This window comes from Perognathus longimembris, chromosome 17 (assembly GCF_023159225.1).
Source record: "Perognathus longimembris pacificus isolate PPM17 chromosome 17, ASM2315922v1, whole genome shotgun sequence".
Classification (NCBI taxonomy): Eukaryota; Metazoa; Chordata; class Mammalia; order Rodentia; family Heteromyidae; genus Perognathus; species Perognathus longimembris.
In genome coordinates, this window is record NC_063177.1 from 18,339,572 (window position 1) to 18,364,098 (window position 24,527).

General features: G+C 39.0%; 1 protein-coding gene across 2 annotated transcripts in view; it reads right to left on the reverse strand.

Moving 5' to 3' along the window:
• Nucleotides 1-2,008: 2,008 nt before the first annotated feature.
• Nsrp1 (nuclear speckle splicing regulatory protein 1) overlaps nt 2,009-24,527 on the reverse strand; it is a 42,707-nt gene continuing 20,188 nt past the window's right edge. The window contains exons 1-6 of one of the 2 annotated variants that reach the window (XM_048365502.1): nt 18,587-19,662; nt 11,081-11,137; nt 9,128-9,256; nt 7,537-7,744; nt 5,788-5,896; nt 2,009-3,326 (exon numbers count right to left, since the gene is read on the reverse strand). In XM_048365502.1, coding sequence (XP_048221459.1) covers nt 2,288-3,326; nt 5,788-5,896; nt 7,537-7,744; nt 9,128-9,256; nt 11,081-11,089 — 1,494 coding nt within the window. In that variant the 5' untranslated portion in view covers nt 11,090-11,137; nt 18,587-19,662 and the 3' untranslated portion in view covers nt 2,009-2,287. Of the gene's footprint in view, nt 3,327-5,787; nt 5,897-7,536; nt 7,745-9,127; nt 9,257-11,080; nt 11,138-18,586; nt 19,663-24,527 lie in introns of those variants that run through there. The other variant, XM_048365500.1, reaches the window with a different exon arrangement.

Sequence of the window (24,527 nt, forward strand, 5' to 3'; positions counted from 1 at the left end):
CCCGCCCACCAGTGCAGGGTACGCCTACCAGAGCGGGCGCTGTCGCCGGGGGCCCCGCCCTTCTGTGTGCTGTTGTCCACTACAACATGCACTTTAGCAGGATATGCCTCCCAGAGCGAGTCCTGGGTTGTTGGGTTGTGCTTGCGCCCTCCCGCAAATCCATTGGGGGGGGCGGCGGTATGTGTGGGGCCCAGTGGGATCGACTGTCCGGGTGTGGCTTGGCACCCTCAGACCTCGCCTCCGCTGAGAGGGGGGGGGACGTGATCAGGCTCTGGTGACCCTGCTGGGCTGGTATTGCCCTCCAGTGCCTGTGATTTTAGTTGTAAGAGTCCGCAAGGTCCAGGCGCCTTGGGTGGGGCTTGCCCTGCCGGCTGTCCCCCGGCCCCTGTTGGGAAGGAGACGGGGCCGGTTCTGCCAGTTCAGGAACCTGTGGGGGCTTGGGGCTGTTCCACCCTTCCCCTGCTAAACTGGCTTCCCAGCGCCTGATGGGAGCTTCCCGCCTGATTTGGGGGTTCTTTGTTCCCTCGGGAGTGGGGAGGGGGAGGGAGGGAGATATAGCTTCTTTGTCGGGCTTGGGTCTCCTGTTGGGGGGAGGGGATAATGGGGGACTCACTTTTGCTGCTTTGTGTGTGTGTCCCGCGCAGCCGTTGGCCCTTCAGGGGTTGGCGAAGTGTCGTGATGGCTTCCCCCGTTCCCTCTTTCTGCCGCGCTGGGTTCCCTTGTCCGAACCCGGTGTGGACCCGAACTTCTCGTCGCTGCCGGTGTGTGTCTTGGTCCGCACCCTGCCTTGTGTCCGTGGGGTCTCCCGCTATATGAATTCTGCGCTCCTGGCAGCCTGTCTGCCGATCGCCGGGTTCCCCTTTCCCAGCCTGGCACTGTTTGGGCCAGGGTCAGCTGGTGGGGGGAGGTGCCCCGGAGAATCTCTGGCTCCGTGTAGGTTTTCAGTTCTTCTTTTTTGCTCCTTTTTGTTTTCCTGCGTTTCTCCACTGCTTCTGGATGCTGGTTTTGCTGGGTTCTTGATGGGGTGTTGGGTGTTGGAGTTCCCAGCTCGCTATTCAGTTGGTGCGAGTCGGGGTGCCTCCCTATTCTTTCGGTACCATCTTTCTCTCCCCACCTTGTTCTTAGATAATAGATTTAAGATAATCAGTTACTGGGGCTGGGGATATGGCCTAGTGGCAAGAGCGCTTGCCTCATATACATGAAGCCCTGGGTTCGATTCCCCAGCACCACATATATAGAAAACGGCCAGAAGTGGCGCTGCAGCTCAAGTGGCAGAGTGCTAGCCTTGAGCAAAAAGAAGCCAGGGACAGTGCTCAGGCCCTGAGTCCAAGGCCCAGGACTGGCAAAAAAAAAAAAAAGATAATCAGTTACTAACTTGCCAAGAATCACAAACAGAGGAACTTTGTCATTAATGAAATAACTTTAGTACTGATAGTATTCTAGTATTGAGCCATGACCTTCCTTAGCCCCAAACTTGCTTTTAAATAAAAGCATGAATTAAATGTACGAACATAATTTTTATTTTCATATAAGTTCAGTATTTTGTGGGCTAAAATGTTCTTCAAACAGATAAACAATCCACATTTTACATCTTAATACAAACTTCAGAAGATAAAGTATGACTTTCAAATCACTTATTTTTATATGAAATGTAGTATTTATTACAAAATGAAACAACTCTTATAATAAGAGCAAAATTATAAACCAGGCATGCATTGTAGTTCTAATACTCAGGAGGCTTAGAGGAAAGATCACTTAGGTTCAGACCAGTCTGGGGAGAGACTCCAACTCAAAACAACAACTCCAATAGTGGTACTCACTAGACACTATGTTGAAAGTGAGCCATATACTTTTAGATGGGGACAGGAGGGAAAAACTGGGAGGGAAGGGGTGATTTGCACAAAAAGAAATGTACTCATTACCTGACTTATGCAATCCCTCTGTACATCACCTCTATAATAACAATTTAAAAAACTCAAATCCCAAAACAAAAAATTCAAAAGATGTATCATTAGAAAAGCATTTTATTTTTGTTAGTTGTACAGAGAAAATTTTCCTACAAACCTGCAGATTTAGCACACTCTTATGATTTTTGGATAGAACTAAGAATGGGATATTGACACAATATATACAGAAATATTCAAGATAAAGGGAGTTTTGATTTAAGCCTAAAACATGAATTCCTTCCCAAGTACTGTTAACACACACTCATTCATAGCTTTTACAAAGCCAATTCCAGGCATAACAATGTTCTGTGCTTCCACAGATCTTTCAACTGTGGTAGCCATTAATCTTCTTCTTTCTCAATGTAAGTCTTTGCATTAATCCGTGCCATCTGCCTGGCTAAGTATCTGTCTCTCGCTGATATTAGAGTTTCTTCACTGTTCCGCTTTGCAAACTTGCTCAGAGCCTTTTGTGTTTCCTGTTCCTTATCCTTTTCTTGCCGTTCCTCCATGAGTCTGTGTTTAGTTCCTAGTGATACCTCAGAACTAGAGGGTTTCTCTTGGTTTCTTTCTTCATCCTTTTCCTTGTTTTTAATTTTGTTTGATTTTTGCTGGTCAAGAAACTCATCTTTTGCCCTAACATTTGGGCTGCTTTCCTTCCTATCTTGATTTCTTTCTGAAGACTGATCATATACTTCTTGTTTTTCCCTACCTCTGTATTTGTCAGTATGTCCATATCTTTCTTTCCTTCCTTTTATACCATCTTCCTTTTCTTTAGCTTTCTCTTCCTTCTCTCCCTTCTCACTGTATCGCTCATGATCACTTCGTAGTCTATTTCTTTCTTGTTCTCTTGAGCATTTCTCCCTTTGCCACTCTCTGTCACTTTTGTCTCCATGGTCTCTTCTCCTCACTTTATCTTCATGTTCATGCCTCTTCCAGTGGGACTCTCTATGGTTGGTCTCTCGGTGCCTGCAAGAATCCCTTTCTTTTCGGTGGTCCCGGTCACTGCAATGGTTCTCCTGGTCTCTGCACTGCCTGACTTGGTGCTGATCTCCCCTTTTCTCATGTCCTCTTGACTTGGAACTTGTGGTGTGGTGTTTGGCACTATGCCCTCTTTCTTCACTAGATGACTGTGAATGGGTGTGATTCCTATGATGCTTAGAGTGCTCCCTGGAGGTCTCTGTGACCTTTTCCTTTCTGCAGTTCACTTTATTCTTTTCCATTTCATCTTCCTCACTGCTTGTACTACCAATATCACTGTCAGCATCTGGGTTTTCTTCCTCTTTCACACCAGTTTGGAGAATGCAGTTTTGTTGTGGTACTCTGTTCTCTGAATTTACTTCATCAGAATAACCCCTGGCCTTCTCTTCTTTTATTCCCGACCTTGAAAAGAATTATGTAAACACAAAATGTCACATTATTAATTGTATAAAGTGTTTGTGTAAATTTCAATAATTTATTCATTTACTCATATATTATCTGATCACCCAAATTTGAGAAAAGTATTTATTTCTATTTACTTTATAAATCACTGTTGTCAAACAATTCAGAATATTTTTAATATTTGTAGAGGTGGGATACATGAAACAACTTCTATTAGACTGCTAAGAGTCTTCAGGAAGGGGTCTGTAAAAGGTCTTCATCATCATATAGTTCTACATATGTGATCCGATATGCTATAAATGGAAAGCAGCTTATTTTCACAAATGAAATCCAGCCTCCATAAAATATCAGAGGCTAATCAGAGTATGTAATCACTAGTCATAGTAGCCACATTTTAAGTACTTAGCTAACTAATCTGGCTAATGATTATCATGCTGGGAGGCCCAGATATAGATATAACCATTTCTATTAAACATTGCCGCTCTAGAAAACCAAGAATTGAGTTGAAATTCCTTTATACATTGCTTAAAGATAATAAAAATTTTAATAAAAAGTAGAATAAGAATTAGAGAATTTTAAAATAAAATTATGGGATATTATAGTAACTGTAAAGTGATGATATTTTTAGTTATACTTAAAGGTAATAGGGAGAATTTGGGAGCTAAGAATGTAGCTGGGTGCTAGAGCACTTGACTGGCATATTCAAGTACCTGACTATGAGCTATATCTCAACAGAAGCAGCCGGGTGTGGTGGTACACATCTGTCATCTCAGCAATGATGGGAAGTATAAATAGGAACTCAGGCCAGCCTGGACAAAAATCAAGTCACTAACTCAAAAATAATAAGAGCATTGTTGGGCACTGGTGGTTCATGCCTATAATGCTTGCTGCTCAGGAGATTGAGATTTGAGAATCACGGTTCAAAACCAGCCCTGGCAGACAAAGCTGAGAGACTTATCTCTAACCAGCAAAAAGCTGAAGTGGAAGTATAGCTCAAGTGATAGAGCACCAGCCTTGAGTGAAAAAGCCAAGTATTTTTGTTTTGTTTTGGCAGTACTGGGGTTTGAACTCAAGATCTTGATAGGCTGGTACTCTACCACTTGAACCATGCCTCCAGACTGGTTTTTGTTGGTTACTTTTAAGACATAGTCTAGCAAACTTTTCTGCTATGATCTCGGCCTCCCGAGTAGCTAGGATTATAGGTGTAAACCATCAGTACTCAGCTTCTTTCAGGTCACTTATAACATTTATAAACTTGGTATTCAGATTTGTCAGTCATGGGGCTAGAACTCTGGGCCTGTCCCTGAGCTCTTCAGCTCAAGTCTAGCACTATCAATTTGAGCCACAGCGCTGTTTCCAGTTTTCTGGTTAATTGGAGATAAGAATCTCACAGACTTTCCTGCCCGGGATGGCTTTGAACCCTGATCCTCAGATTTCTGCAACCTGAGTAGCTAGGATTATAGGCGTGAACACTAGTGCCGGCTATTCAGAATTTCTTTTTTCTTTTTTTCCAATCCTGGGGTTTGGGACTTGGGGGCTGAGCATTGTCCCTGATTTCTTTTTTGCTCACTCTACCTCTGAGCCACAGCACCACTTCTGGCCTTTTCTATTTATGTGATACTGAGGAATCGAACCCAGGACTTCATGCATGTAAGGCAAGCACTCTACCACTTAGCCACATTCCCAGTCCCTATTCAGATTTTTTTTTTTTTTTGCCAGTCCTGGGCTTGAACTCAGGGCCTGAGCACTATCCCTGGCTTCTTTCTGCTCAAGACTAGTACTCTACCACTTGAGCCACAGTGCCACTTCTGGTTTTTTCTATATTATGTGGTGCTAAGGAATCGAACCCAGGGTTTCATGTATGCAAGACAAGCAGTCTACCACTAGGCCATACTCCCAGCCCCCTATTCAGAAATTTTTATACATTGAAAATCTTTAATAGTAATAATAAACTTAATCATACAAAGTGTTTTGAACAAAAACTAATTCTTGTGAAGTGCAGAATAAAAATAATGAATAAAATTTATAGATTTTTAAACTAAGCAAGTACCAAGTACCAAGTACTAAGCTGCGTGTTGGTGAGTCACACACATAACTATCTTCTATCTTAAGAGTCTGAGATCTGAGGATTGGGGTTCAAAGCCAGCCTGGGCAGGAAAGCCAGTGAGACATTCTCTAATTTACCACACAAAAAAGCCCAAAGTGAAGGTGGTTCAAGTGGTAGAGTGCCAGCCTTGAGCAAAAGCTAAGGGACAGTGCCTACACCCTGAGTTCAAGCCTCAGTACTGGCATGTGTGCACACACCCAAAATACAAATTTCTAGTCATTTATTCAATCAGGTCACACTAGCTAACACTACCACATATGGTGCTGTACCCTTTATCTTTCAGAGGACTAACATGACCCCATAAATTCACAACCATAGATACAGTAAATTTCTTCTTCATTTTCTATTTCTCACCTGGCTTCACGAAAGCTGCACTGAGGTACTTCCTCTTCACCAACTGCTTGATTTAATAGATGCCTGTAAAATCCACTGAGATCTTTCTGCTTGGTTACATCCAGACGTGCTAAAGAGGGAAAGCCAAGTTGAGAAGGATATGGTGTTCAACAAACCAGAATACAGTTTTTAAAAGTATAGAGTACATATCATACAGAGATGTATATGTAAGCTATCGCTACACTACAAGTCAACAAAGTATACCATATAAGCCAAATTGGGTCTGCTACCTGCTTATTTGTTTCTGTACTGTCCATCAACTTTTGGATGAAAAGGATAGTTGACAGCAGAGATCAGAATACAGAAAGCCTAAAATATTAGCTACCTGGTGCTCCAGATGAACATAGATGCTTAGGAAGATCTTTCTCTTTTCTTTATATAGTATAGAAGTATGAACTCAGGACCCCACACTTGTTTAGCAGGCCTCAAGCTAGATAGAATCTGATGTTTTTTTTTTTCTCTCACTTGCCAACTAATTATTTAGAAGCACCTATTCCACATAGATCTGAGAAATGGCCATGAGTAGAAAGACCTAAGATATTCTTTTAATCCTTGAATATCTATGTTCCTTTTCAATAATTCTATTCTAACTGCTCAGCTATAGCTCCCTGAACGGTGTCACTCTAGATATTCTCAACTTAGAAAATACAATTAAGGCTTAAATTTACATTTATGTGGTTTTAAACAAATTTAACAGTGTCATACTTTGTAAGAAATGGTTTTATGATGGGCATCAATCAGTAGCTCAAACCTTTAATACTAGCTACACAGGAAACTGAGATCTGAGGACTGAGGTTCAAAGCCAGCCTGGGGAGGAAAGTCTGTGAGACTCTCATCTCCAATTAACTACTCATAAAAAGTTAAAAGCTGAGCCGTGGCTCAAGTGGTAGAGTGCTACTCTTGAGCAAAAAAAGCTCAGGGGCAGTGCCTACGCCCCGAGTTCATGCCCCAGGACCAGCAAACACACACAAAAAAGAAATGGTTTTACATTTGGAATCATGATCTAAGATAGTGACTTGTAATAATTTTTTTTTTTTTTTTGGCCAGTCCTGGCCTTGGACTCAGGGCCTGAGCACTGTCCCTGGCTTCTTTTTGCTCAAGGCTAGCACTCTGCCACTTGAGCCACAGCGCCACTTCTGGCCATTTTCTGTATATGTGGTGCTGAGGAATCGAACCCAGGGCCTCATGTATGTGAGGCAGGCACTCTTGCCACTAGGCCATACCCCCAGCCCCCTGTAATAATATTTTTAACCTTCTTTTTTTTTTGGCCAGTCCTGGGCCTTGGACTCAGGGCCTGAGCACTGTCCCTGGCTTCTTCCTGCTCAAGGCTAGCACTCTGCCACTTCAGCCACAGCGCCGCTTCTGGCCGTTTTCTGTATATGTGGTGCTGGGGAATCGAACCTAGGGCCTCATGTATCCGAGGCAGGCACTCTTGCCACTAGGCTATATCCCCAGCCCCTGTAATAATATTTTTAAACAATAAAATGAGAATAAGTAAAAAATCAACTACAAGTAACAGTTACTGAAGAAGAGCTCCACTGTACTTTTATTTATTAATATGTTAATAACCACTTTATATTAGTATATAATATCTATCTTGAATTCATATAAATTATGATCACAATATTATAATCCAAAGTTCACTGATAAAGCAGTTACCCATAGGGCATACTCTGCTGCTAACTTCTGCTTTTCCCTGTTTTATTTTACCTTCAAGTGCAGCAGCCCTCTTTTCTCTTTCTTCTTCTTCAGCTCTCTCTTGTAGTTTTTTTTTATATGCAGATGTTACAAATGACTCTTTATCATCAAATTCTCCTTTTTCCATTTCTCGTTCTCTCTGTATCTTCTTTTCCATTCTTTTTTCCTGTTCCTTTTTTCTAATCTCAACTGCTTTTAGTAAATTGTGAATATACTTGGGCTAAAATAAAATAATTTAGAAAACTGTAAGAAAATAACCATTAATATTTTTATCATTTATTAAAATAGAAATGGTTAGTTCAATTAGGATTATTCTTTTCAAAACTCAATATATACTTGCCAGCAAGAGTAATATTGAAATTGCCAGGCATAGTGGCACACAACTGCTACCTTAGCACTTGGTAGGGACAGAAGGATCAAAAATTCAATGCCAGCCTGGGCTACATAATTACATCCTGTCTCAAAAAGAAAAAAAAAGAAGAAGAAGGGATGGGGTGTATCTTAATGGTACAGCATTTGCCTATCAGGCATAAAGCCTTGGGTTTAATCTACAGCAACACACACAAAAACACAGGAAATAGAGAAAATATATTATTTTCAATAAAATATAAGTATAAAATATAAGTATAGTAGCAATAGGAACTTAGGAATTCTCTTTTGCTTTCTTTAAAATCTTAAGCAAAATATTTTCCTGCTCGGGCTGGGGATATGGCCTAGTGGCAAGAGTGCCTGCCTCATATACATGAGGCCCTGGGTTCGATTCCCTAGCACCACATATACAGAAAATGGACAGAAGTGGCGCTGTGGCTCAAGTGGCAGAGTGCTAGCCTTGAGCAAAGAAGCCAGGGACAGTGCTCAGGCCCTGAGTCCAAGCCCTAGGACTGGCCAAAAAAAAAAAAAAAAAAATTTCCTGCTCTAGTAGGTACTATTAATTCAACAAATGAATGAGAAAAGTTCTTCCTGGCTTTTTACATTTAACAGGTTTTTAAAAACAAATTTTAAGTATGATTATAATACATACAGCAAGATGTTTAAGTTAGCAGCTAGAAAGAAGAAAAGTGGTGCTGATGGCTCATGCCCGTAATCTAGCTACTCAGGAGGCTGAGATGAGGATTGCAGTTCAAAGCCAGCCTAGATAGGAAAGTACATGACTTTTATCTCCAATTAAACACCAGAAAACTGGAAGTGGCACAGTGGCTCAAAGTGGCAGAGCACTAGCCTTGAGCAAAGAGAGCTCAGGTACAGTGTCCAGGCCCCAAGTTCAAGTCTCATGACTAACCGAAAAAAAAAAAAAGAAAGGATAATAATACATCAAGGCAGGAACAATACAAATTTGGTAGATACATCGAATTTCCAGGGAAATTTTTTAAAATTATTCTTTAGATTTCAAAGTGACAAAAATTATGAAATTGTTGGATAATTTACCTGGTTCCAGTTAGGATACTATATTGCAAGGCTTCCTGGGGTCTAGAAATCAAATCTATACTCTTGAACTGGGAACTTTTCACACTTCAACTACCTAAAGGTTATTCTATCTCAAAATAAAATAAAGATACAAAATACAAATAAAAATTTTTAAAAAGTTTACATTTCCAGTACCAACCTTTCGATCTTTTCCCAAAAGCAATTTGGGATTATTTTCCTCCTTTTTTTTCTGCATTTCGTCATATATACTATCATACTCATACACAGTGGAATCCTCTTCAAGAGCCTTCTGTATTTCCAGTTTGGTCTTTAAAACAACGACAAAAGGGTGATTAAAAATGAACAATCTAATAGACATCAATAAAAATCTAAGTTTTTAGAGAAAGATTCATAAATTAGAAACACATAATGAAATTACATGAATCCCATTTTAAGCAGAAATATTCATAAGAGTCTCCTGGACTTTCCTGCCTAGATTGGGGGACTGCCTTCAAACCATGATCCTCAGCTCTCAGAAGTGTGAGCTACAGGTGCCCAGCTTCAGCCTTAACGTTTTTGGGTTTTTTTGTAAGTAGCAAAAAGGGCATTTATTGCAATCTAGCTCGGTCCTCTGTGCACTCAGCACTGAGCCTAGGGCTTCCAGCTGTTTTATACATTCTTTGGGGAAGGCAGGGACTTAGCATACATCATAGCATCTTTTAACAAATCAACACACCCTGTGGGAAAATTATAAAATAATTCTAAAGCATGTTTGGTGCATTTGGTGGTGGGAAGGAATCTGGAAAGGGTCATTGGTCAGATCAAGGGACTGGTGCGTTTAAAATAGATTGATTTAAGCCATAGGGGTATAGCAAGGGGGATACGTGCACAGCTGCAGGGTTTTAATTAGATATTGGAAACCACACCTGGGGAGTTCTGGAGAAAACTCCAGAACTTGTTTTTCTTCTCTGATCAACCCTTAATCAGTTTCAGCCATCTAGTCACTCTGTCCCAGGGCATTTCATGTTCCTTTACTGGAAAGCGAGGGGTGGGGGTAGGGTTGGTTTTCTACAAGATGGAGTTGTTCTGGCTTTTCATCTCCCCCTTCTCTTAGGTACCTTGAGAGCCAATCATGGATCCCTTGGAGCAAGCTCTATGTCTAGGGGTCTATACTGGGCTCACAACACCATTAATTGCACAGTATTGATTCTGTCTTTTACAAATGAAACAAGCTTGTTAATGATACAGGGTCGAATAGTTAGGGCCAAAAGTAGTAGAACCAAAGGGCCTGTCAACACAGCTATCAGGAGAGTTGCCCACAGTGACCAGGAGAACAGTGGCTGATACCAGTTATCTCTTTTTTGCTTTCTGTTATATTTTTACCAAATGCCAAGCTTTCCCTAATGATTCCTGATTGATTGGCCTAAAAACAGCATCCTTTTCTAAGGCTACACATGAGGAGCAAATCCAGGCTTCACCAACTTTGCAAGACCATCTCAGCGGGGAAATCAAGCAGTTACAGATATTTACATGAGATCTTTCTGGTTTACATTTAGATGACATCACAAAAGTCCCTTAGCCTTGAAGATGCGGGTACAGATAAACATAGTTTCACATTGAAGCCCCAATTCTGACCCTATTTATATTATAGCCAATTTGATTACATACCTGCCTTAATGTCTTATGTGAGGCATTCCTGAAGATTTTACCCTCCAATAATCTCTTTTGTTTGAGCTGCTAAAGAAACAGTCTATACTGCATATTTAATTATTGATCTCTTTGATGTTATTACTTTATTTCTTTACAAATCTTAGTCTCTTCTTCTGTATAACTTTCTGAGATCGAGTTTACATATTTTAACTAGGTTTTTATTTCAATTGGTTTTTCCTTTAAAATTTATAGAAGAAATTTATAATCTACACGAATCAAGAAAAAGGTTTAGGGATGAAGATAAGGCTCAAGAACTGCAGTGTCTAGCTAGCCAAAGTACTAAGTTCAAACTCCACTAACAACAAAACCTCTTCAGAAAATATAATTCATTATATTATGTCCTCCGTTTTAAGTCTCAGCATCTAGACACAAAAACTTATACCTAAAATTATGAGCCCAACTACTTACTTAACTATGCATTTATTTCACTTGTCCCTCTTACCTGTTTCATGGCTTGCTTCTTAGCAGCTTCCCTCTGAAGGCTTTCACTTACGGAGGTCTACAAAACAGAAAAATGTAATTGTTTAAACAATACACAAATTGCCTTTTGTTTTTCTAGTTGGCAAGTGGTCCCTTACTTACAGTTAAAAGTAGAGAGATAATATTACTAACAGTAAGAGATATTACTAACAATAAGTTGTTACCTAATATGTTTCCATCACAATAGACTACAAGAGAAAATAAAATGGTAGCACAACAAAAAATGAGGAAAAATAGGTTTTTAGTCTTAACTGCACCCCATGTCATTCTACTTCTATGAATTTCAATTACTTTGTTATACATATTGAATATGAACATGCGTATTACACTGGGGAAACTGGACAGTATTCTAGGCATTTTTCAATATATGGGGTTATTGGGAATGTGGCTTAGTGGTAGAGTGCTTGTCTAGCATGCATAAAGCCCTGAGTTCAATTTCTCAGTACCAAATAAATAGAAAAAGCCTGAAGGGGCACTGTGGCTCAAGTGGCAGACTGCTAGCCTTGAGCAAAAGAAGCTCAGGGACAGTGCCCAGGTCCTGAGTTCAACCTCCAGGACTAGCCTCCCCCCAAAAGCAACAAAAAGACATTTTAATATAAGAAGACATTTAAATATAATATCAAGCTCTTAGTTTGTGCAAAAAGTGGTAAGAATTACCTGCAGCTATGATCATTCATAAAACTATGTAGTATAAAAGCCTTCCAAACCAGAGAGGCATTATTGTAGATCTTAAGCATAGTGGAAGTCATGAACAAGTCAATGTCCTTGAGAGATAGATGATATGAAAGACAAATAACTGCCTGGTACTGGTAGTTCATGCTTGTAATCCTAGCTACTCAGGCTGAGATCTGAGGAACACAGTTTGAAGCCAGACTGGGCAGGGAAGTCGGTGAGACTCTTTCTTATTGCCAATAAACTACTCAGAAAAAGCTGGAACTAGTGCTTGTGGCTCAAGTGGTAGAGCACCAGCCTTGAGCATAAAGAAGCTCAGAGACAGCACCCAAGCCATGAGTTCAAGTCGCAGGACTGGCAAAAACACAAATAACTAAAAATAAATAACATAACTGGTAAGAATAAGAAAAGGATAAAGGGCTCAAGAATCCTGAGCAGAGAAAACTACTAAATGTATGAGAAATCAATTCTTCCAAACTGTGGGTAATACTACATGCCTATTTCCAGCACTCAGAAGGCAAGAGAACTGGGGTTTGAAGGGCAATGACTTTATAGCTAGCTAGGTCTATAAAGACAGTTCATGTACAGCCTGGATTGTACAGTATTGCTAAAATGGAAAGCAGTTATGGAGTTTTCAAAAAAAATAAAAGTACAACTACAATATAAGCTAGTGTACAGCAAATACAATACAGTAGTATACTGGTATATAATCACTAGTATATAAATTAGATAAAAGTAAAAGGAATCAGTATGTTAAAATATGATCAGAATATCGTCAAGTACACATTGTACACCCTAGTGATATGACACTTTCATGAGAATATCAACTTTAAACCTGAAAGGTGATAGTAATAATAAATTTCTTATGTATTTTTATGCTTGCCTTTCTAATTAGTGAAAATAAAATATATCTTGGTTCTCTTGCCAGAAATCAGATAAAGAAAGGACTGAGCTAGAGATGAAATAGGCTTCAGGTATATACCTTATATCTACAACAAAAAGATATATAATAACTACCAACATTTTTTTTTAAGTCTAAGACTGGGACTCCAACTAGGTACTTAACACTTTCACTCATTAGCTAGGAGTCTACCAATTGGGCCATGTCTCCAGCACCAACTACCAACATATTCTTAGTTCTTAACTTTAAAGAATTTCTACATTGTATTGTGTAAGGAAGAAGTATAGAACAAAGGCTATAATGTATGCTGAGAAGTCTGAATTTCAAACTGTGTGTGTGCGTGCACCAGTACTGGGGCTCAAACTCAGAGCCTGGGCACTATCCCTAAGCTTTTGTGCTCAAATGATAGCCTCTATCATTTGAGTCACAGCTCCACTTCCAGCTTTTTGGTAATTAATTGGAGGTAAGAGTCTCAAGGACTTTCCTGCCTGGCTGGCTTGGAACTGTGATGCTTAGATCTCAGCCTCCTGAGTAGCTAGAATTACAGATGTGAACTACTAGCACCTAGCTCAAACTGTTTAATAGTTGTGTTATTCCAGGTAAATTTTCAGTATTCTTACCTATTTAATAGTACCTGGGCTGTTTTGAGGACAGCATGCAAAATGAGATCAGAGAAGGCAAGAAGGGGCTGAGACAGCATGTAAAAAGCACTCAACATCTCAAAGAAATGCTCAGTTAGGTTCAGCTATCATTTTTGCTGTTCATATTTAAAAACACACAGTTCAAAAATGCTTATATTTAAACAATTGAAAATTAGCTTATAATCTCAGCAGCACTGACATGGCTGAAATAGGAGAATTGTTTAGCTCCAAGGTCTGCCTAGGTTACAAAATGAGACCGTCTCAGAAAAAAATCCAAAGAGGTATGGAAAAACAGAAGCTATTAGCTTTTTTTTTCCTTGTAGCATTATTGTTAAACCAAACTGTTTACCAGGAAAACATAAATCATGTTCCAACTTATAGAATATTTATCAGTATGCTCAGTAAAAGGCTGTTATTTATTTGAAGTTAAAAGGTATGATTCTAATTGCATCTATTAAAATAGAAATGTGTGTTTAATATTTAAAAGTCTATCATGTCCCCCTTCATGTTAGATTCTTAGCTGGATGTGGCGGTGTAAGCCTCTAATACTAGCATTGGGATGGTGAGGCAGGACCTTAAGTTTCAGGCTAGCCTGAGATGCAACATGAGATCCTGTTTCCAAAAAGAAACAACAAAAACAAAAAAGGGTACAGTTTTATATTCAATACATCAAAAAACAGAAAATGGAGGTTATATACATCTAAACTCTACTAGCCATAGGAGCTCCAATGTAACTAGACATGGGTTTCGTAAAAATAACAGGGGCTTTACTAGTAACTTCTTATAAATGAAAATATGCTGCCTCTGATGAATGAGTACTTAGGAAGAACTCTCCTCTGAGGGAACTGTCTATATTACTATATTATCTGGATGGCAGAACCCAGAATAGGACAATTGAACAGACTACCTTTAATAATTACCATGGGTTTCAGCAACGATAATCACTAGACACTATGTTGGAAATGAACTTAGGGGGGAGGGGAGTCGAGAGGGAAAAAACGGATAAAATGAGGGAGGGGGTGACACTGTTCATAAAGAAATGCAGTCAATACCTGACTTATGTAACTATAACCACTTTTGTATATCTACCTTACAATAAAAAATAAAATAAAATAAATTACCATGGTTTTGAGGGGAGAGTAAGGAATGTTCGTTAAAGCTGTGGCACTTTTCTGCTTGGTTGTTTGGGTGGATGGTTTTGGTGTTTTTGAGACCAGGTCATAACCATGTAGTTAGCCTAAACTGGTCTTGGGCCCAAGATCCTCCTGCCTCAAGTCTCACAAGTGCTAAGATTACAAGTGTCCTCTACCATGCTTCCTTAACAGTATTATTTTGAAACAATTATAAATGCCAAGAATGTTACAAATGCATAAGGAGGTACTGTGTACACTCTGACCAATCTTCCTCAATGATTACAACTTGCGTAAAAAGAAAATAACACCAACACAAGGAAGCTGACACTGGCTCAAAGGTTATTTCGATTTAACCAGCTACATACCCTCACACACACGTGTGTGTGTGTGTGTGTGAGAGAGAGAGAGTGTGTGAGAGCGAGCAAGAGAGAGAATAGTTGTTTGCTTTGCTATGTAGCCCATGCTGGCCTGGAACAGTAGTCACCCTTGCTTCTGCCCACCTCTTTGTTTCACCCACATGTTGCAATTACGGATGTATACCATTATACTCTATGCTATTTTATAACATGTATAGCTTTGTGAAACCATAGCAACCAATACATTTAATTCTATCACTATCATATGATTCCTCTGTGCTACTCCTCTTATAGGACACTGTAAGTCACTCCTCTCCCCAATTCCTAACCCCTACTAATCAATCTGTTCTCTATCTCTATAATTATGTTTCACAAATCTTAAATAAATAGAATATTGCAGTATCCTTTTGAGATTCGCTTTTACATTCACTCAAAATTATTTTCAAAAATATATTTTGCTTTTACAAATGTTGCAATGCTTTATTTATTGTCACAAAGTAATCTAAGAACCTAAAGAAAAAATATTTTTTAAAAAGACAAAAGAGACATTTTGAAAAAAAAAAAAGACATGATTGGCTCAAAAACAACAAAACTAAGGCTGTCACTAAACAATGTAACTTGGTCATTAGTTGATTAACTGTAATTTAGCACATAATTATTCTAAAGACAAGTTCATAGTAAAACTTAAGACTATTCATTATTGGTATCTTCTAGAAAAATGTGAAATTAACATTAAATATGGAAATTTACTCAAGTGGTAAAGCATTTGCCTAACAAAAAGTTCTGAAAACAAACACCAGTTTACAAAAAAAATAAAAAAGGGCTGGGAATGTGGCTTAGCAGTAAAGTGCTTGCCTAGCAGGCATGAAGCCCTGGGTTCGATTCCTCAGTGCCATATAAACAGAAAAGGCTGGAGGTGGTACTGTGGTTTAAGTGGTAGAGTGCTAGTTTTGAGCAAAAGAAGCTCAAGGACAGTGCCTACGCAAAGTTCAAATCCTAGGACTGGCAAAAAAAAAAAAATCATACAGAATTAAGAAAAACACTATAGTCTTTTCTATACCCATTACTGTGTGTCAGGAATAAAAATTATTTAATTAGTACATATTATTACCTGAATTGTGAAATGGTAACTCCTCTGTAGAACACCTTAATAATAATAAACTTACATTTAAAAATTAAAAAATAGGGCTGGGAATGTGGCTTAGTGGTAGAGGGCTTCCCTAGCATGCATGAAGCCCTGGGTTTGATTCCTCAGTACCACATACACAGAAAAAGCCAGAAGTGGCTCGGTTGGTCAAGTGGTAGAGTGCTAGCCTTGAGCAAAAGAAGCTCAGGGACAGTGTCCAGGCCCTGAGTTCAAGCCCCAGGACTGTCCAAAAATTAAATAAATAAATAAACAATCTAATGTTTGCTGTATCAAATAACATGAAGACTTGGGCCTATCTTGAAGGGGAACTTTTTTTTTTTTTTTTTTTTTTTTTTGCCAGTCCTGGGCCTTGGACTCAGGGCCTGAGCACTGTCCCTGGCTTCTTCCCGCTCAAGGCTAGCACTCTGCCACTTGAGCCACAGTGCCGCTTCTGGCCGTTTTCTGTATATGTGGTGCTGGGGAATCGAACCCAGGGCCTCGTGTATCCGAGGCAGGCACTCTTGCCACTAAGCCATATCCCCAGCCGGGAACTTTTTTTTTTTAAATTTAGAATTAGATCAGATAAATGTAGAAGAAAGCTCTTAGGTGTTTATCTTTCTTATGTCACTATCTGTTTAGATGGGTTGCTTCCTGAATTGGGATGACTACTATAAAATTAGCTCTGTAAATACTACAGACTTGGTCGAACAGACTAGAAAAAGTTACTGCTACTAGCTACTGTTACTAAATTCTTTTCCATACTTAATAAAACTCAATGACATTATAATGGAGCCTTTTTTCTGAGAAAGGTTTACCTATCCACTTGTCCAAGCACTTATTTAACCAAAAAGTCCTTCTTCAAATAGCTTACGGCTACAATTTTCTGTTGTGCTGAGAACTCAAGAGATGAGAACTTCCTGCTCTTTGTTCTTTTTTTAACTTGGCAACAGATAATTTATTAAAGGTCCTATAACTCAGCAATCTCTATTATGGGCTTTATTTGTTCACATTGGCACAACTTTTCTAGAAGAGTTTGTACTTTGCACATAAAAGCCTGTATGAGTTGTGAAGAATAAGTGAAATTTATGTTGTATTACCTCAGATTTAAGATAAACATTGTGACAAAAAAAGACATGGAAAAGAAAAAACAGAACTATAAGAAAAAAGTTCCTATTTTACCAATAGCTAAAAAAAAAGAGAAAATACTTTTTATTACTTATCAACCTAGTAAAAATTTAAAAAATATTACCCAATATTGGTAAGTATATGCATTTTGGGGGGTGGGGTGGGGAAAAGGGGTAAGGCAAGTCTCACTAAGTAGTCCAGGTTGACTTTGAACTAAAAATCCTCCTGCCTTAGTCTCCTGAGTGCTAGGTGTGCCTAATTCCACTCTTATATTAAAAAGGTCTATTTTTTTAATGTTATAAAAGAGAACACCTATCTACAATTGTGTTTTTACATTTTTTATGTTTTGTTTTGCTAGGAACTGAATCTAGGGCCTTATACATGCAAGGCAAGAGATCTACCACCGAGCCTTAATATTTAGATTTTTGAAAATTTCACAAAACCATGTTCATTTGAAACAAATCCTTTAGAAAAGCAAAAGCACAATGGCTCATGTCTGTAACCTCAGCTGCCTGGGAGGCAGAGACTAGGAGATGACGGTTCAAGGTCAGCTCAGGGAAAAGTTAACAATAGTTGGGGAGGGGGGTGCCATTCTAGCTACACAAGAAGTATAAATAATAGGATCACAGTCCAGCCTAGGTTGGGCATAAACCTCCCAAAACTAACCCAAAAGGGCTTGGGAGCATGGCTCAAATGGCAAAGTATAAGGCCTAGCATGTATAAGGACAAGTTCAACCCCTAGTACTACCAAAAGGAAAAAAAAAAAAAAGCCAATTTTCTCCTAATATCAGTAGAATTACAACAGTATGTAAAACCAATATAGTGTGAATACAGTACAAAGTATATTCATGCAAAAGACAGAAAACTAGTATAATAAAGTAACATTACCAATCATTAAAAAAAAGGTAAAATATTTAATGTAAGTGTGGAGACAACTGTGTAGCCTTTCAGAAATTATTTTTATTTTTGTGGTGCTGGACGGGCCCTGAGCCTCACACATGCTAAACAAGTACTTTGTTAATAAGCTGCACTTCAGCCTCCTGTCCAACTACCCTCTTCCTTTTAAGCTAGTCTTTTGGAGGAGAGGAAAAAAAAAAAAAATCAAAGCTGATTTCTTCCTCTACCTCATTCTTTTTAACAAGCACTAAAATACATTCTAGGTGTTACTAGACATTTCCATGTTAAAATAATTTGCAAAAGAAATGCATTGTTAAGAAGCAAAATAAAGGGGCTAAAGATGGGACTAGCACTATCATACCAACTTAGCAAGCTTGAGGATCTCACCCAAATTACCAAAAATAAAAATAAAAAAGTTAAATATAGCAGGATATGGTGGGGGCACACCTGTCATTTTAGCACCTAGGAAGCTGAAGCAGGAAGATCCTAGCCTAGGCTACATATACACAAATTCAAAACCAGGCTGGGTTAGTCACATGGATACAGTCAAAGAATACTGAACTATCTTTGGTAGGTAATTTAAAGTAGGTAAAAAGGTGGCCATAGTTTGTACACACCTGTAATCTGAGCTACCTGGAAGGTAGAAGGTGGTAGTGGAGTAGCAAGATCCTAGCACAACAAATAACCCAGGTGTGATGATTCAAGCCTTGAATCTCAGGTACACAGAAGATATAGTATACAGATGGGAATTCATGCTGGTCCCAGGCAAAAAAGAGACCCTATTTGAAAAATAAATCAAAGAAAAAGGACTAAGGGTGTGACCCAAGTGGCAGACCTTTGCAAGCTCAAGGCCCTAAGGTGAAACCCCAGTTCTGCAAGGAAAAAGAAAAAAAAATGAACCTACATAACAATGATTTAAAAAATGTTTCATTATCAAAGTGTATATACTTGGAAGGAGAGGAGAGGATCTGAACTAGTGACACACTTGACCTACGCTGAGGAAAATCAGTTTCAAGGAAGCCCAATAAATTACTTTAAGAATAGAGATACAGAAACAGAAGCCAAATATGAAGAACAGGTGCAGAACAAATTCAGAGATAAGAATCTAGAAGCAAAAGCAAATTACAACAGATGAATGGAGAGTCAAGCTAAGCCGCAGGTTCTAAATACTATACATAGAAAAATGATGTCTGGAATGCATATACACTCCAGTGTAAGGCTGATTTTAAGAGAAAATGTAACAAAAAGTAGGTGAAGCTAGAGTATGTAGCCAAAAATAGTTCAGTCAGGTAGACTAAAGAATGACCAAAAGAAGCAAAGGTGTGCACAAGAATAGGATTCCATACAAAATTCTTTTCAAAGTAAATCTGTCTGATCCATTTTTCTTTTATTTCTGGTTACTCAATAAGTAGTGGCCTTAATTCTAACAAAGGACCCTTAGTTGCTTCTAAAATTTTAACTTTCCTCAGAAGTGACATTTCAGTTTTTTTAATAATATAATTTTATTGTATTAAGGTGTTGTTCAGAGGGGTAATTACTGTTTTGTAAGTCAGATAACGAGTAATTTTTTTTCTGTTTTTTGTTGTTTTTGTTGTTGTGGGCTTGAAGTCTGGGCCTGGACACAGTCCTTGAGCTCTTTTTGCTCAAGCGTAAGCCATGGCCCCACTTCCAGTTTTCTGGTGGTTAATTGGAGATAAAACTCTCAAGGACTTTCCTGCTTGGTCTGGCTTTGAACAGTGATTCTCAGATCTCAGCCTCTTGAGTAGCTAGGATTACAGGCATGAGCCACCATCACCAGCTATGAGTATATTTCTCTTGGACAATGTCACCCCTTCATTTCCTTTCCCCAGTATGCTCCGCCTGTCCCTGCCCACAAGTTATACAATTTTCCAAAGTGTCTACAATGTGTACTATGTACCGTGACAATATTTCGTTGTTGTTTTTTAAGTATTTCTTTTTTTTTGTTTTGTTTTTGTTGCCAGTCCTGGGGTGTGAACTCAGGGCCTGAGCACTGTCCCTGGCTTCTTTTTGCTCAAGGCTAGCACTCTACCTCTTAAGCCACAGTACCACTTCTGGCTTTTTTTTTTTTTTTCAATATATGTGATGCTGAGTAATCAAACCCAAGGCTTCATGTATACAAAGCAATCACTTTACCACTAGGCCATATTCCCAGCCCCACAATATTTAGTTTTAACTTGCACTACTTATACATTCATTTTCATATTTTTAGCAGAGATCTACCCTATTGAGTCTTTTATTTACTACCAGTAGTACCCACTAGTCTTGTATACATCAAGATGCTTAAATGAAGGTTAGAAGTGTTAAATGATTTTTTAAAAAAACACTCAAAAATTATATGGAACAGCTTAGGAATGGGTAAAGAGGATGAAAGAGATAAACCATATATGCTAACTCCAATAAGATTTTTAAAAAACCAAGCCAGAGAGGGTCTAAGATATCACAAGATATGTACTCATTGCCTTATTATGTAACTGTACCCCTTTTGCACAACACCTTGCCAACTAAATTTAATTAATAAAAATAAAAACCCAAGCCAGACACTGGACTATGCTAACCACTCAGAACGCAGAGATCTGAGAATCATGGTTCAAAGCCAGCCCTGGCAGAAAAGTCAGTGAGATCCTAATCTTCAGTTAAACACCAAAAAGCTAGAAGTAGAGCTGTGGCTCAAGTGGAAGAACACCAGTTTGAGCGAAACAATATAAAAACAAAACAAAACTCAAAAAGAAAAGAAAAACTTAAACAAGGGCAGAGTAGACCACCTATAAAGGAGTAAAAATAGAACAACAGATAATCTAAGTAATTTTTAAAACTATGGATAGGATGTTTTCCAAGTGTTGATGAAAAGAACTTTGAAACTGTTTATATATAAACTAGCATCAAAAGTAGGGACATTGCTAAACACCTTTGTAATACCAGCATTTAGAAGGCTGAAGGGAATGGTGAAATATTGTTATTTGCAGGGAAATGGTCAGAACTTGAACAAATAATGTTGAGCGAAACAAGCCTAGAACACAGAAAACAAAGGGGCATGATCTCCCTGATATATGACTGTTAAGATGGGGTGACGGGGGCTGGGGATATAGCCTAGTGGCAAGAGTGCCTGCCTCGGATACATGAGGCCCTAGGTTCGATTCCCCAGCACCACATATACAGAAAACGGTCAGAAGCGGTGCTGTGGCTCAAGTGGCAGAGTGCTAGCCTTGAGCGGGAAGAAGCCAGGGACAGTGCTCAGGCCCTGAGTCCAAGGCCCAGGACTGGCCAAAAAAAAAAAAAAAAAAAGATGGGGTGACGGAGAGACAGTAGAGACCAGGTCTGTGAAACCAAAAACTGCTTGTCAAATGGTATTTCCCACAGGACTGGGGCAGTGACCCAACATTATGTAACTAAAACCAAACAACTACTCAACATATAAGGGTCAAAAATTGACCTCTCAGTGGAATACAATAGCTCAAAAGCTATGTATGTACGTTCATATAAGACTATTGTTGACATATTGTGTAATGTCGACATTACATTTAAAGCCCTAGGCGAATTTTCTTGGGCGTAGGCCACGTGGCTACTGTATATGTTTTTGGTACACTGTGTATTGTATATATGTCTATCTGACCTAGGGAAGGGAAAGAAAAACAGGGTGTCAGTTATCACAAGAAATGTACACACTGCCCTACTATGTAACTGTACCCTTTTTGCACAACACCTTGTCAAAAAATTTGTTTAATTAGTAAATAAATTACAAAAAAAAAAAAGAAGGCTGAAGGATAAGGATCAAAAGTAACATGCCAGCCTAGGGTACATAAGGAGACTCTGTCTCCAAATCTATCTATCTATCTATCTTTGCTCATCCTATCTTCTTTCTAACTAGTGGACTCAGTTTGAACTCAGGGCCTACCACTTTCTAGGCTGCTGTCTTTCCATTTTAGCTATGCCCCCACACCACATCTCTTTCATGGAGACAGATATGTAGTCCAAGTTGGCTTTGAACTTGAGCTCTTCTATCTTAGTCTCCTCCCACTTATGGTATTACAGACATGTACCACAGTGCCTGGCTTGTATTCCATTTCACAAAGAAGTAAGTCTAGATATCTACTGAGGCTTTGTTCTGTATAACTTTGCTAATATGATAAACAGGAAAAAGAAGAGGCATGAACATTAGAATAGACGAAGCAAGCAAAGTATTACAGTAAATGAGATTAGAAAGACTGCCAGATACAGAATCAACTTAAAAAATCAATATAATTGCTCTACCCAACAACAGGCAACTGGAAAACATGTTTGAAAATAAGGTACCACTCACAACAGCTGTGAAGTGAAAAAAAAAAAAGTACAAAGTAACTAGGAACCAACCTACAGCTAAGGATAAAACCTTAACGGTGCAAAATATTACCTCACTGAAGTCTAAATGAATAAGGCTTACAATGAGTTTACAACTCTATAAAGTTCTTAAAGAATTGTAATCTAACATATACATACAAGGCCATTCCAATACAATATTCAAGAAAATTTTAATTTTTAAGCAATTTCACAAACTTACTTTGAGATACCTATTTAAGCCAGGCACTAGTGGCTCACCCCTGCAATCCTAGCTATTCAGGAGGCTAAGTTGTACAGAACAAGCCCAAGCAGAAAATTCCATGAGAGTCCAGATCCACCTAACAAAGGAAAAGCTGGGTTGGAGATATGGCTCAAGTGGTAGAGTAGCAGACATGAACAAGTAAGCCAAGTGAGAACATGAGGCTCTGAGTTCAAGCCCCCAAAAGTACTTCTGTAAGAGTAAAACCACCCAGCTTTGAAAAAGAAATTTATAGTAGGGGACTCACTCTACTAAGTAAGATTAATTACACAAAGCTAGAATAATGCAGAATAACAAAGTTCCTGCAACATACAAAACAATAAAAAGAGCTTAACAGCAGATTGATGAAGATACAGAAACATGTTATGGTAAAGACAGTCCACAAATCAGTAGGAAATGCATGTATTATTTAGAGATGTATTAGAAAAACTGGTTATTCTAAAAACAAACAAATGCTAGAGTTCTACTTCATGACATATATAAAAGTGAACTTCACATGGCTTATGGACCTATATGTAAAATTTGTGTTACTGTGTCCTCCCACAACACACTGGAGCTTGAACTCAGGGTCTGGGCACTACACCTTAACTCTTTCACTCAAAGATAGTAGTACTTTACCAACTTGAGCTACATTCTGCAAGTGGTGGAACATTTCCACTTCTAGCACTTTGCTTGTTAAAGAGTCTCTTGGACAGGGATTGAAGGCATGACTCAGTTGGTGGGGCACCAGCCAATGAGCAAAAGTGTTAGGCTCCAAGTTCAAGTCCCAGCCTCAAAAAAAAAAAAAAAAAAAGTCTCTTGGACATTATTGTCCAAGATGGCTTCAAATCTTGATTCTCAAATCTCAGCCTCCTCAGTAGCTAAGATTACAGGTATGAGCCACCAGCTCTGGCTTGTAAAAATTATTACTTTTGTATCATCCCGAGCTTCACTTTTGCTCAAGGCTAGCACTCTACCACCTGAACTACAGGAAGTGGATACTTCCTGTGTTCTATTAGTTTATTGGAGACAAGAGTCTCACAGACTTTCCTGCTTGGGCTGGCTTTGAACTTCCATTCTCAGATCTGTCTCCTGAGTAGTTAGGAATACAGGTGTGAGTATCTGGCTGTAAAAGTTACTTTTAATGGTGAAGTAATATCTAAGTGTATATATTGGCATCCAGCACCATAACTCAGAAATCTTACTTCTGGAATATATATCTTCAGTAAGTACCTCCTCCTCCCTTTCTAGGCTCAGGGCCTCTTATTGGGCTGGCATTCTAACACTTAAGCCATGCATTCAGCCTGGCCTTTTGCTGGTTATTTTGGAGATGAAAGTCTGTCTAGGCTGACCTCAAACAATGGTCCTCTAGATCTCAGCCTTTTGAGCAGCTAGGATTGTAGCATGAGCTACCAAGGTCTGGTCAAAAGAAACTCTTGGGGCTGGGGATATGCCTATTGGCAAGAGTGCCTGCCTCGGATACACGAGGCCCTGGGTTCGATTCCCCAGCACCACATATACAGAAAACGGCCAGAAGCGGCGCTGTGGCTCAAGTGGCAGAGTGCTAGCCTTGAGCGGGAAGAAGCCAGGGACAGTGCTCAGGCCCTGAGTCCAAGGCCCAGGACTGGCCAAAAAAAAAAAAAAAGAAAAGAAACTCTTGTATAGGGACATATTTTTTTTTCATAGCATTTCTATGGTAGCAGGAAAGCTAAGGATATTAGTGTTTATGTCAAAGGATAGACAAAATACTGGGTTTACATGGTATAGTGCATCAACTAGGTTGCAGTTATGGAAATCAACCAGGTATATGTATTATAATGCAGTTAACTGGGGAAAAATGAAATCTATAATGCAGTAACATTTACATACACATGCTCAAAACCACTTAGTATAACTTAGAAGGATATATATGTCCACATATATGTAACATACCACAGTATGTTTCAATGGGAATGAGAAGCCAGTTGTGGTGGTTCATGCCTGTA